We start from the raw sequence: 13,685 nt of genomic DNA, 5'->3' as shown, positions 1-13,685 counted from the left end.
CATTTGTCTTGGCTTTCTTCCACAATTCCTTTCTAAATCGTAAAAAGACCTACAGGGGCTCTTAAACCCAGCTGCGATGATGATGAAAATAATAATAATTTAATATTTACTATTAATTTAATACAAAATATTAATAATATAAAAAAGAACTCATTATTAATTCAAACATTATTGTTTATTTATTAATAATTATAATTGTTTAAGGTTATCTTTAGCTAATTTCAAAATGAATATCCATTTTTCATATTGTATATTACAATGGTGTGGTATCTTAATTCAATTGTAGCATTTAAAATGCCTCTTTTTTTTCTTTAGCATTTCTTTTTTTAAATTTAATTTAAATATTGACTGTTTAACAGTTATTGGAGATAACATTAAAACCTCTTGAGTTCTATAATCTAGGACATGATGTAAAAAAAAAAAAAACTGGTACTTAGTTATTGGTAGTTAGAATAATCCTATTAACATTCTGAATGTATCCTCCTTAGAAATACAGCATAAATGTGTCTTCTGTGAAGGCTAACTTCTGTTTGAATTGCAGCTGAATTCAGTGAAATATGCCTATATGTGATTCTGAATGTCAGAATGAATCTAAACCTAAACTATTAAACTTTTGTCCTGGCTTTCTTTAAGTGCCTTTCTGAAGCATAATAAGACCTACAGGGCTCTTAAAGCCACCTGTGATGAATCAAACAGACCTACACCAGAGTGCTGAGGTAACGTCAGACTGCTGAAACCATCAAAACATCTGATGAAGAGACACAGACAGGATATGCACACATTTCCTGACCACTCAAAATCTTTCAGAGGTCTGAAGATCATTCGTTTCCCTTCTCTCCTTTATAGAGTTACTGTTTGCCCCTAATCTCTGCAGTCATCATAGTCCTAACTATATTCTTTTAACATAACTCATTTGCTGATTCAATAAATGCAATAAACCGTCATGGTATATGCATCCTCCCGCAATATTTGAGCAAAGTGTGAAGTGTCTTGGAGTAGGCAGATGTGAGCATTTATACACTTTTCTTGTGTGAGCACTTTAACTTGTTTAAGCATGAGGAGCAGGAAGAGAAAATGGAAGAAACATTAGCAAATCAAAGAGTGCTACCCTTTAACCCCTCTCCATCCTTCTGATCAAAGTTAGCCTTGAACTCCGACCTTTGTGTAAGAGAGAGAGAGAGAGAAAGAGAGAGAGAGAGAGAATACATGTGAAACCAAGTACAAAGCACTCTGTCATTTTGGAAAGGCCAGATAAGCCCTAGGTACATTTTCCTCACGGAACCAGAATATAAGTCTACTATTACAGTTAAATCTGATTTTTTTATAAGGACAGTTTTGCAAAATATTTTGTTAGGGTAGAGTGGGGAAAAACAACCCCCTATGTTTTTTTTTTCTTTTTCTTTTTTCAAAATAACCACTACAGGGTCAAGATACATTTTTGTTTTAACTATAGACTCTATAGTACATTGACAAGAGTGATGTAGAAGTGTTCACCGTAAAGCTTACACTGGTGATGTACCTGAGAGAAAACAGACTGTTCTTCAGCAGTAAGAAAAAAAGGTGTTTTGTAGAACATCACAGTTATATATGATATGAGAACAGTAAGGCCTGTAGATAGGGAGTATGTGTTAAGAAAATGAGAATGACATCATTCATCAAAATTTAACGGGGTAAAACGCCCTCAGGGGGCACAACTTACTGTAGTTAGTCATACTCTGTTCTGAACATCAGATCCTTTGTTTTTCCATCAAATATATTCTAACTAGTTGGCTGAATAAAAATATTAGGCTTTATATTTAAAAATTACCTCAATTTAGCATTAGGTAGTTAGTTAGCCAGTTAGCATCAGCTAAAAATAGTTTTCAATTAGGCTATAATTTTGTAATTTATAATTATTGATTATATTCTATTTAATTTTAAGCTAAACTTGTCTGTACTGTAATTTTGCTGTAGATGGGGGCAGGCTGGGGGCATTTTATCATTTAACTTATATTTTGTTAAAAATCTAAAAATGAAAATCCAACATGGATTATAATTCATGTCGTTGTCACTAAAAATATGATAACTATTCTGGACATATTTAACTTTTTTCACAATAATAATAATAATAATAATAAAGTAAAAAGACAATGTCTTTAGTTTTTAGATCTATAATTTGATAATATGTTTCCACTTGTGGCCATAAGATGGCAATGTTGGGCTGTCAACGATTAATCACGCGCTTCCTGTGTCCGGTTCTCTGAGGAGCCCAGAACACTTAATGCGATTTCTTTTAGTTTCCACAAATCACAGACTCTGTCGTTATAGTATGTACAAAATATCCACACTTTGTTAGCAGTTGTCATAATCACCACCAACGGAAACTCGTATTTTTCCACTTCTCTGTAACGTCAAACTGATGGTACCAAATCAGAAGTGGGCTAATAGCCAACTGGTTAGTTTGTTACATTAATGTACAGTTGTAATTGAGTTGCTTTCTCGCAGTCTAACCTTGACGCATTAAAATATAAATAGGACTTGTATGGACTTGCATTCTGCATTCTATCAAAACTACTCGACAATGTTAACAGACTATTTTCATATAAATAGGCCTATATATAAATATATAAAACGTTGGCATGCGGCCTTATCGTTTGAAACTGACAATAGCCTTCTGACTGAATTAATCTATCTCACGTGACAAGAACTTTGTTTTACATTATGATTTATTTTATCGTAATTCAGTTCAGTTATGGTTACTCATCAACGACAGCGTGATTTATGTGAACATCTGTTTTACAAATCAAATATAATTGGTTGCTGTCAGCAATAGGATTAGCTTATTTATATAAACGTTCATTTTTATATAATTATTATAAACACGGACATATTATTTATTATTTGTTTTTTATTTTTGTGAAAATATATTTTTTTTTCACGCACATATGCACTTGAAGATATATATATATATATATATATATATATATATATATATATATATATATATATATATATATATATATATATATATATATAGCTGAATAACAGGTCTGTTTCTTATTTGGACACATGAAAATACACCATTTCCACTGAGGCTCCTTGTGTAGTTTCTGCCACTTAAAACTGCTGTGTGGGAATATAAATATACAGGGACCCAAGGGGAGCAGAATTTCCCTCTGCCTGACCAGCACTGGATTGGACGGGACTCTCTTACACTTCCTCTGTCCGCTGCGGAGGATTTCATTTAGGTCTGGTAGTACAATATCTATTTCCTGTGCATGCATATGCTCATTTTTGCACATTTCTAAAATAGGCCTATAATAAAGCGTTATAATTGCATTCTAAATCTAAAACGGAACTGCTGTTGTTTGAAAAAAAAAAAAAAATACGGCTGTAAATTGGTTTGCGCTGCCAACATTTACTCTTCTAGTTTTATATCGAATCTGACAAAGCAGCTGTTAAACTGTTTAGGTCTGAATATCCATGTTTTGTTTGATGCATTTACTGTTTGCCAGAAAATATGTTTTATGGATTATAATATCTGTACATTAGGCTACTTCTTTAACAGCAATGTTTTTTTTTTTTTTTAATACAATGTAGCCTATGCCTCTTAAATAATTTGATCATATTAGTAATAATTTTTAATTGATAATTGATCTGTGCAATCTGATCTGATTTAGTGCAATGTTAGCCTATATGTTTTTTTAACTAAATATTTTAAGGACTAATTATTACACAATTATTAATTTCTTCATATAAGTTGTCAAACATGTCACAGCATGCACTATAAGGTCTCTAGCCTACATATATTTTGGCTATTACAAACTCGTAATTATTTCGATGATAGATGATCTCTCTTTACTTCATCATGGTCTTAATACATTTTATTTGACAAACATGTTTTAAATAAATAACACATATTCTAACATGACCGCGGCTGCTTGGGGTTGTTTCAAGAAGAACAAAAGTTATATTACAAAAGTTAGTAAGAGTTAGCAAACGCTCAAAAACAGAAATAGCGTATGCCTAGCAGGTAACCATAGCAACAGTTGGCTGCTTGAGCACTTTGTGTCTGGACCATTATCGATATTTCAATAAAAACAAATATAATATATATATATATATATATATATATATATATATATATATATATATATATATATATATATATATATATATATATTTATGATAGTTGATTTTTGCTTAACTGTGCCACGGGCGCCAAAAGACAAAATTAAACATGTCGAGACGAACCTTGAAAATCCCCTTTAAAAGTCCAATCCTTGAAAGTTATTATTATTATTATTTTTTTTTATAAACTTGCAATATTAAAAAAAAAAAAACACTTAGTGAACCACTTCAATTTGGCTTCACTCGCGCGCTCCGGTAGGCAGTTACTCGTTAAATGTCACGCGAGTAACTGCCTACCGGAGCGCGAGAGTGACTTCTTTCTAGTTTTCTGTCTAAACTCGCGCTCGCTAAGTGGGCAGGGCGCACTGTGATATCTAATTAGGCGACGGGCTTCGTGGTTGGGTGGACAGCTAATGGTAGTTCAGCTTTACTTATGTTCGGGGGGCGGCCCTGCGTGCGCAGTCACTCCCCTCCTGTTCCTCCTCCCTTTGGGGTTAGTTAGCTTGTGTTTAGTTCCCAGAGACAGTCAAATCGGATTCCTTTGGGAAAGGACACAAATCACTCCCGTTTGAACAAGGAGAACAGCGAGGGAGCTGTCTCCACAAGGGTCCACGTCTCCTGGTTGATTTCATATTGCTCATTCATGTGATTTGATCAGAGAATTCTCTTTGTGGAGAAAGACAGGAAAGGAAAAAAAGAAAAGAAAAAAATAGTCTTTGGATGATGACATTTGATCTGACCCTCAGTGAAGCCCGTTCTTGAGCCTATTGTTTCTTAAAGTGACATTAGACTTTTTTTTCTTACTTTTTATTTTCTTTCTTTTTTTTTTTTTTTTCTTTTTTTTTTGCTCACGGAAGACCAAAGGGACCTCCAGTCTACTCTTGCAGTTTTTGCTTGTTTGTTTGTTTTTTATGTTTTTTGCACGGTGTTCCCAAACCTGGATGTTGATCTCGCGTTTCTTTTGGCACGTCGCTCTATTTTCTGTTTCAGAGGGGAAGCGCTAATAGAGACAAACGCGGTGACACCTGCTCACCCATACACTTCTCACTGTCTTTTTTAACGGAGGGATCAAAAGAAGCAAGCACCGACTGAGACAGTGACAGGAGTCTGTTTTCATGTTCGGGATTCAAGACAGCATTCAAAGGAGCGTGAGTAGTATGAAAGAAGAGCCCATCGGTGCCGGGATGAACGCTGTCCGGACATGGATGCAGGGTGCCGGGGTGTTGGATGCAAACACAGCCGCTCAGAGGTAAGCCGGCGGCGGTCTTCAGCGCTACGGGAACGACTAGACGGAATATTGCGCGCTTATCACTCTGGGACGACTCAAAACGCTCTTGTATATCATCCGAATCAGTGCGCGATATCTGCTTATTAATAAGCAGGTGACAAAGAGATTGATTTATTGCTGCGATAAGTTCATAGCATCCTCTATTCGTGCTGTTGACACCAACAGACAATGCTTGAGTTGCAAGCCACATTAAAACGTTCTTCTTCTTCTTCTTCTTCTTCTTCTTCTTCTTCTTCTACTATCAGTATTATTTCTAATGTTAAAATAGACTCTTTTTTTTTTTTGCATTGATTCTGTAGCTTTCAATTTTAAATACTGAATTTGAAAAACAATCCAGACCTGTAGTTTGTCACCAGCATCTGAACATTGAGTTATGTATACATTATTTTTGATTAACAACAATTAAATATATTATTGTTATAAAGAGAATACAAAAAATTAAAACGTTTACATACAGTTTTAATTTATGTTTTTAAAAGACTAGTCTATCACTTATAGACTATATTAATATTTGTTTAAACTATTAAACTGTCAAAAGTAATTTTTTTGCACTGCAATTAAAAAAATAATTAATTAAATAATCACAAAAATATTGTTTAGTTTTTTTTTACATTTATACATATTTCATCCTCTCTCCGTCTGTCTTGTGTGTTCATAGTGGAGTGGGTCTTGCTCGAGCACACTTTGAGAAGCAGCCTCCTTCAAATCTTCGCAAATCCAACTTCTTCCACTTCGTTTTAGCGCTATACGACAGACAAGGACAACCCGTGGAAATTGAAAGAACCACTTTTGTTGGATTTGTCGAAAAAGAAAAGGCAAGTAAAACGTTCTCTTTTGCATATTGGTTTTGCAAATTTGAATGAAAATGACTTTTCAATTCTGATAATTATTAAAGAATAATAGATAAAATGACATTGATATTACCCTAGAGTGTAAAGCTTATATATTTCATAAATCATTTTATTGCATTAAATTACTGTTCTGTCATGAATCTCTTAAACCTCCATTTAAGTAGGCTACTATTTTATTTTTATTTTCACAAATTCATCCCTTATATTTTTAGCGAGCCTCAAGTTTGATATTTTCCCTTCAGTTTTATGCATTTACTAACACATCTGTATAGTTTGCAGAAATGTTACAGTGATAACCTAATGTCATAAAGTTAATATTTCCTTTCAAGATGCTATTAAAAATATATATATATATTTAGACACTTCGTGCACGTCTATACCCCAGGCACGTTGTTATTGAATTGTGAAATCGCACTGTAGGCTACAATACACAAAACTTTTTTTTTTTAAGACGCGAGTAGACAATTTTTTAACCTTTTTTTTTCTCAGTGAAAATGACTATATTTGTATTGGTTTTGTTTCGACTGGCTAATGCGCGTCTGCAGGTTTTTTTTTTTTTTTTTTTTTTTTTTCGGCCTCCTGGTCCGCAGGGGAATAGCTGTCTGACTCACGGGGCTCGTCGGAAATAGTCAAATAGGGGTTTCTTGCTAACCATCGAATTTATTTTTGCAGGAAACTACCGGAGAAAAGACAAACAATGGGATCCATTACAGATTGCAGCTTCTTTACAGCAACGGTAAGAGGGAACGCATCATCTAAGACTCATTGAACTTTGCATAAACACATTAGGGATTTACTTGAGCTCGACAGTGTGAATAAACTAAAAAGACGGCGAGACTGATAGAAGGACAAGGAGGGGAGACAAAGGTATAAATAATTAATTATGTAGCTAGATCAAACTGAATAGAATGTTCTGAAATAATAATAATAACAATAAGCTGTTATAACAATTCGCATAATTGTTCAAACAAAAAAGATTTAAATGCGCAGCAAATTCGAAGCGTTTTAACTATAAACATTAATGAAGCACAAAACGATCCCCATTAGTGCACTTTTCCGGTTACGCGTTTTCCAGAAATATGCACTTCATTTTGGATGGAAGCTAATGGCCTGGCCATAATGAAAGTACACTCTTTTCTGTCTGCTAATGTGGTAAATGACAACCAGGCGTTAGAAAATTTGTTGCGCCAGGCTCTCACGTTCCTAAACCTTTTTATTTGACGTTTTGAACAGATATAGCCTGTAATTGTTGTTTTTGATTATGTCTATTTCAGTATCTTATAAGCTAAACATTTTTTATATACATGCTTTTTCTTTCTTAAAGCTATTTTTATATTAGTTTATATGATTCTATATAAGTTTGAGTTTCATCCAAAGCTGTTTCTTTCCACAATCCTTTAACACTGTCTGGAGTCTATGTTGGTTTGGGTTGTAGACATTTGAAGTTTCTATGTTGTATTAAAGCCATGCTTATGTGAATGTTAAATATATAGCTGCTGGATTCATTTCTGATCCATGTCCTGCATGTTATGGCAAGTTAAAGAAGACTTATCTTCTCTCCTCTATAGGCATCAGAACAGAACAGGACTTTTATGTACGCCTGATTGACTCCATGACCAAACAGGTAAGATGTTATTTCAAATTCCCCACAGTTGGTGGGTGAATCGTCTGGTGAAAGTCTGTGTGTGATTTGCAGTGAGAGTGAACGTGTGCATGTGTGCCGTGCACCCTGGTGAGTTTGGGGTTACACACTCTAGGATGCCTCAGGGGCACGAGGATCGGTTAGTATTTAAATATGACATACTCTCCCTGGGACATCATTTAAGATGACTGAGCATATGCATGTATTTATGTGCATATGTGTGACAGTGAGATTGATAGCTAAAGAGAGAGAGAAAGAAAGAGACTTTCAGTTGTATTCATTGTCTGTCACAGGGGATTATCCAGCAGTGCCTTTCAATGTTTAAACAGCATACTTTGAGTGTGTATGCGCCTGACTCTCATGCAGATACTATGGATCTATCTATCTGTGCATATTCAAATGTGTTGTGCTGTGTGTTATGAACAAAAACATGTATGAAGATATGGTTATAGCTTGTTTTATTAACTGTGCAGGTTGTGAGCTTGAACCATGGAGAAAAAGTTATATGAGGAAACAGGGCAGCGAGAGTGACCTCACAATCTTATATGTGGCGCTCGTCTTTTCCCCCCTAAAACAGAAACAGCCTCTCCCCCTCTCTCATTCTCTTTTTCCCACTCGCCCCCTCGCTTCCTCTCTCATGATCTCTGTCTAGAAATATTGTTTTGAAGACACTTTAGGGAAGTGTATTCAACAATGCAAATAGTTGCAATTCAAGAAGTGTGACAATAGTTCAAAGTTTTATTGTAAATTTAGAATACACCTGTTATCAAATACATATGCAGAGTTATTTTGATTAATATCTAAAATAATTGTATTTCTTATGAGCTGTTTTCTTAATAGTTAATAGTTTCTTTTTAATCTTCTGCAGAATGTGTTCTTTAATATATTATAGTTTGTACATATTTTTAAAACAATGATAAATGAATGTCTTAATTTTTAATGTTAATTTTACAATTATCTATATTTCTTTTAAGTAATCAATTTAATACATATATATAATAATTTCATTTTCACTCTTTTCATGACCTAAATCATTCATTTCTATTCAGAAATTCCTATTACAAAATCCCTGGATGTTACACTTGGCACAAACAGTTCCTCTTTTTTGTATTGTGTGATTTGTTTGTGGTTTATAATTTCCTTTGCATGAATGTCTATGTGTGGGAAGTTAGGTGCTGTTACTGATGCTAATTCTTGCCCTCGCTCTGCTCAGCGGTTTGGCCGGCGTGTAGTGGGACAGATTTATGTATGTGGGTGAAAGGCATGAGCGTTGCGCTGAGGTAGAGAGACTGTTCTCTGACACCCTGAGGTAAATACAGTGGCCAGGGAAACTGGCCTTGGCTCAGCCTTTCACCGAGTGTCCCAATAAATAGCCGTTTATCTCCCCAGGGTTGTCTACCACGTGCACAAATATTACAGACTGATTTACTGGCTATTTCTGTGGCAAACAGCCCTGCCATACCTGTTAATGATGTGGTGCCACTGAGTGAGCGAGAAAGAGAGATAGTGTGTGTGAAAGAAAGTTTGGCAGCCGAGTCAACATGCTAGCTAGTATCAGATAATAAAGCATGGTACTTTGAAATAAACTTGGTATTTACTAGAAATGTGCAAAATTGATACATTTAGGGGTGCAAAAGCTTGTCAGTGTGGCAGTACTGATAAAGAAACAACTGTACAGTTTTACCCCTAAACTGTTCATAGTAGTACCTAAACGGTACATATTGTTACACTGAGGTACAAAGTTATCTTTTTAAGGGTATCAGTGAAAGGTAATTTTTTTTTATTTTTGTTTCTGATGGTGTATGTACTTGATATTAACATGGTATGTCCAAAAAAATGTGTTGGCGTACTGCTCAGGTCTTTCAGCAGGAAAAGACTGTTTCACTACATTTCCCAGAATCCTTTTCTCAAATGTACATACAATACATTTTTGCAAAGGTCAAGATAAATTTACTGTGGTTGAATGATTTTTGAGTGCGAAATTCAGTAATTTTAATAGGAATCAACGTAATCAGGATTTTAGATTTTTTGAGGGTGAAAAAATTTACAAATGCAGATTTCGCAGCGTATTCAAGTAAGTCACATGGTTTCACCGTAATGACCAACAGAAAGCTGTTTGGTATGAAAGTGACATCAGTAAACTATTGACAATACTCACGTTTTGTCAAAATTTTGCTAATGATTAACAACTTTTTTTGTTTTTGTTTTTTAAGACAAAGGGTTAAGACAAGCTGGCTTTATGTCTGGCTCCTCTTTAGACTTTTCTGCTCTTGCTGTCATTTGACTGCGCCAAGTGTTTTTCATCCATGTCAGCATGAAACACAGCTTAGGTTATGACAGAGTGTTAGCTGGTCTTTAAATGCCTTTCAGAAAACCCGGTCCAAAACCACTCTGCGGTGAGCAGTCAGCCTACATATGCTGAGGAGTGCTCGCAATGTGTTTAAGGTTTCCCATCAAAGCCCCATAATTCTGTACAGAGAGGCTACAGAGCGCCTCTCTGCATGTGCTGGCTTTGGCAGTGTCGGGCCGGGAGGGCTGATGAGCAGGTTTATAGAGCTGTTCAACACACTCTTCTCTTTAGCACTTAGAAAGGCGGTAAAGTCCAGTTGCCTGACCACACAGTTAGCTTCTGTACATACACACAGCTATTAGAGACAATCAAACAACTTGGGCTAGAGCTGCAAGGATCACATTTGTGTCAAAATCAAGGAATGGTTCACATTAAGCACATGGAAATGGACATATTCAGCACTCGTCTTATGCTCATGCATACACGCTTTTCCTGTTTGCCTTTGGGAACGGTTGGAGCGGGTAAGGAGAGATAGAGCGGGTGTCAAAGTGACAGACTATATCTGTGATCAATGCATGAGCTTGTGACAGATCTGATGAAGACAATGCAGTAAAAGACTCTCTCCCTCGCTCTTTATCCTACCATCCAACTGTTTACCTCAACAGCTGAAGCGCAGAACAAAAGTGAATCACATACACGGGCTTAATGCGCACACACACTGCGCTGACACGCTAGCGTGATGGTAACAAAGAGGGAAATGTGTTTTCATGTATTTACAGTGCATTGTTTACATGCCTCAGATGAGGCTGTCAGTTCAAGGTGGCACTGGCGGCTCTCAAACGAGATTTGAGGAGCAGTTTGTGCAATATAAAATATGCATTAAAAGCAGCATCGGGGCCTAATGAAAGCTTCACACACACCTCGGTACACCGTGCCATGCATGTTTCATGTGCTCCGTGGCCCTCCTTAAGGAGAGCTTTGTTCAGAAAAGTGCTGGGCTGGAACTGGTTGGTAACTGTGAGCTGTAGCTTGCCTGTTGCCGTGTGTGTGCTTTCTAGAGCTAAGCTTCAGGCAGATTCCTAAATAAATTTGCACAGGAGAGAGGGAGGTCTCGACCGTTCTTTCTGCTTGTGTGCATAAATTTCCTGTTAATTACGGAATAGGGTGTGTTTACATGCCAGAAACACTTCCCCAAAGTATACAGCATGCAACAAAGTGACAAATCTCCTATATTAGATATTTCCTGTAATCAGTAGCTGTTTGGAGACTCTGATGATGTCAGATAGCGCATGAATTGCCACTATGTGTCAGGCCACATAAAGGCGTAATGCTACTCATTTGCAAATATTTACACACACAAGCTTTGAGGGCCTAAAGATCCTAGTGATTAAGTCTATTCATATACATTGAAAATATGAAATCTGTAGCAAAGAAAAAGCATTCAAAGCTACTCTATGCCACAATCTTAAAGACATTTTATATGCAACTTGGTGATGACAAGTGAGGATATTTGAAACAATAGTGTTATTATTATTATTATTATTATTTGCTTTTAATTAAACCAAAGTCCCACATAGACAAAACACAGTACTGCTATACCAAAAATGAATTTTTTTCCGGTTGAATTTGAACTAATCTGATATTGGTTTCATGCTCTCTGAGTGTGAGTTTTTTTTTTAATCTGAGCATAACTGAACCAAACGCACCTGAGACAAGACTGATCATAGTCTAAGACAAGGTTTTTTTCAATTTTTCATTATTATTATTATTATAGCAGAATTTTTTTCTGTCTGAAAAAAAAACAAGAAATTATATTGTATTATTATTATTATAAAGGCCGATTTTTACTGTCTAAGAAGAAACATGATAGAAGGAATATAGCATTGTTTATAAAATTAAATACTTATACTTAACTGAATTATCTTGAAAATATTTACTTTGGTTTAACATTTTATTGAATACTTAATTTATATTGTATATAGTACACTATTTATCTTTTTCTGAATAGTATTAGAGTGATGTTAGATGTACAAACCTGAAGAAAAAAAGCAGTTCAGATTGAACTTTATTTGTATAGAACTTTTTACAATACAAATCACTCCACAGAAGATTTACTTTTTACAGTCCTACAATAGATTTTGTCATAGGTTAAACCCCCCGGTTTAAGAGACCAAAGTTCAGTCACACATAAACAACATGCTGCATTTTGCCTTTACATAACAGACGTGACGTCAGGGGTTAAAGAAAAACCCATCCGATGACGCTTCGTGTTGCACTAGCTCGAATCCAGAGGAGGATGCACAACCATTGTTGTGTTTGCCTCTGAGGAGAAATTGACGAACTGTTTTCAGACTTTTTCCAGGCACTTGCATACTGTTCTCGGTATGGAGTTATTCTGAGTCTGTTTGCAGGGGCTTGGTGTGATAAATAGCCAGTCTTATATATGAAATGAATGTGTGGTGGTGTAGAGGACGTCTTTGTGTGGCCTGAACTGCTCTCTCTGCCTCCCGCTTCCTCTCAGAAAGCCTGCGGGGTTGAGGCTCTAGGCTCAGACAGTGATGCATGCTTGTGCGCTTTTAGAGGACCTTGACCCTCATTTCCGCAATGTGAAACCTAACAAACAAATGTCCCTGATCACCTATGTCCTCTAGTCACAGCAATGACAAAAAAAAAACATGAAATATGAATAAACTTTGTTCTTTTTTTCTGGATCTGATGCTTTACTTTTAAACTTGTTTTCAAACAAGTGTTTCATGTAATTGAAAAAGCATTGCGCACTTGTGAGGAAAACCGTTTCTCATTAGAACCATCAGCTGTTTTTCTGTGTCTTCAGTTGCCATGGGTGGCATGTATATGTGTGTTCAGAGAGAAAGAGAGAGTGATTCATGGCAAACGGGTTTAAGAGTCTGTGTGTGTGTGTGTGTGGGACAGAGAGCAGCCTGTTAATAGGCTGCAGTGTGTGTATGTTTTGAGTAGAGTCACTGATTCACGGCTGTGGGGGACATCTTGTGTGGAATTGGAGGATGGAAACAAAGCTGAGGTTTTTGGATGAAGTGTTAGCTGGGCCAGATGGCTCGCTATGCTCCAGTCTGGCAGTCCAACTGCTTGCTGCATACATAAACACACACATGCTAATGCACAAATACATGCGTGATTGCATACACATGCATGGAGTCTCACAGATGCAGGCTTATGGCAGCTCACGCACATACATCTTTCCTAGAAGGCTATTTCACACTAGCTGGAGTACAACACTTCTTTAGAGGGACCTGTAATTAAGCAGTTTATCTGTTTGTCCTGTCCTGTCCTGTTTTGTTTTGCTATAATATTAGCCAATCTGTGAGCCCAGGATGCGTGTGGAGGGTGGGCACTGTGGCAAGGGTGGTGCAATATGACATAATAGGACAGTAATCTGCACAGTCCAACAAACACACATATTTCTTTTGATTGATGTATTAGATTGGATCTTAAAGTAATAATTTACACAACTCTTGTCATTATTTA

At 36.1% G+C, this 13,685-nt stretch overlaps 1 protein-coding gene across 3 annotated transcripts in view; it reads left to right on the top strand.

Moving 5' to 3' along the window:
* The first annotated feature begins 4,624 nt into the window (after positions 1-4,624).
* The window catches only part of LOC128027178 (transcription factor COE1-A-like), a 114,823-nt gene continuing 105,762 nt past the window's right edge, over positions 4,625-13,685 (top strand). For all 3 annotated transcript variants that reach the window (XM_052614506.1, XM_052614504.1, XM_052614503.1), the window contains exons 1-4: positions 4,625-5,359; positions 6,057-6,213; positions 6,922-6,985; positions 7,818-7,873. In XM_052614506.1, coding sequence (XP_052470466.1) covers positions 5,226-5,359; positions 6,057-6,213; positions 6,922-6,985; positions 7,818-7,873 — 411 coding nt within the window. In that variant the 5' untranslated portion in view covers positions 4,625-5,225. The remainder of the gene's footprint in view (positions 5,360-6,056; positions 6,214-6,921; positions 6,986-7,817; positions 7,874-13,685) is intronic.

Source organism: Carassius gibelio, chromosome A14, assembly GCF_023724105.1.
Source record: "Carassius gibelio isolate Cgi1373 ecotype wild population from Czech Republic chromosome A14, carGib1.2-hapl.c, whole genome shotgun sequence".
NCBI lineage: Eukaryota > Metazoa > Chordata > Actinopteri > Cypriniformes > Cyprinidae > Carassius > Carassius gibelio.
Note: the sequence above shows the minus strand (reverse complement) of the source record. Positions and strands in the feature narration are given on the sequence as shown.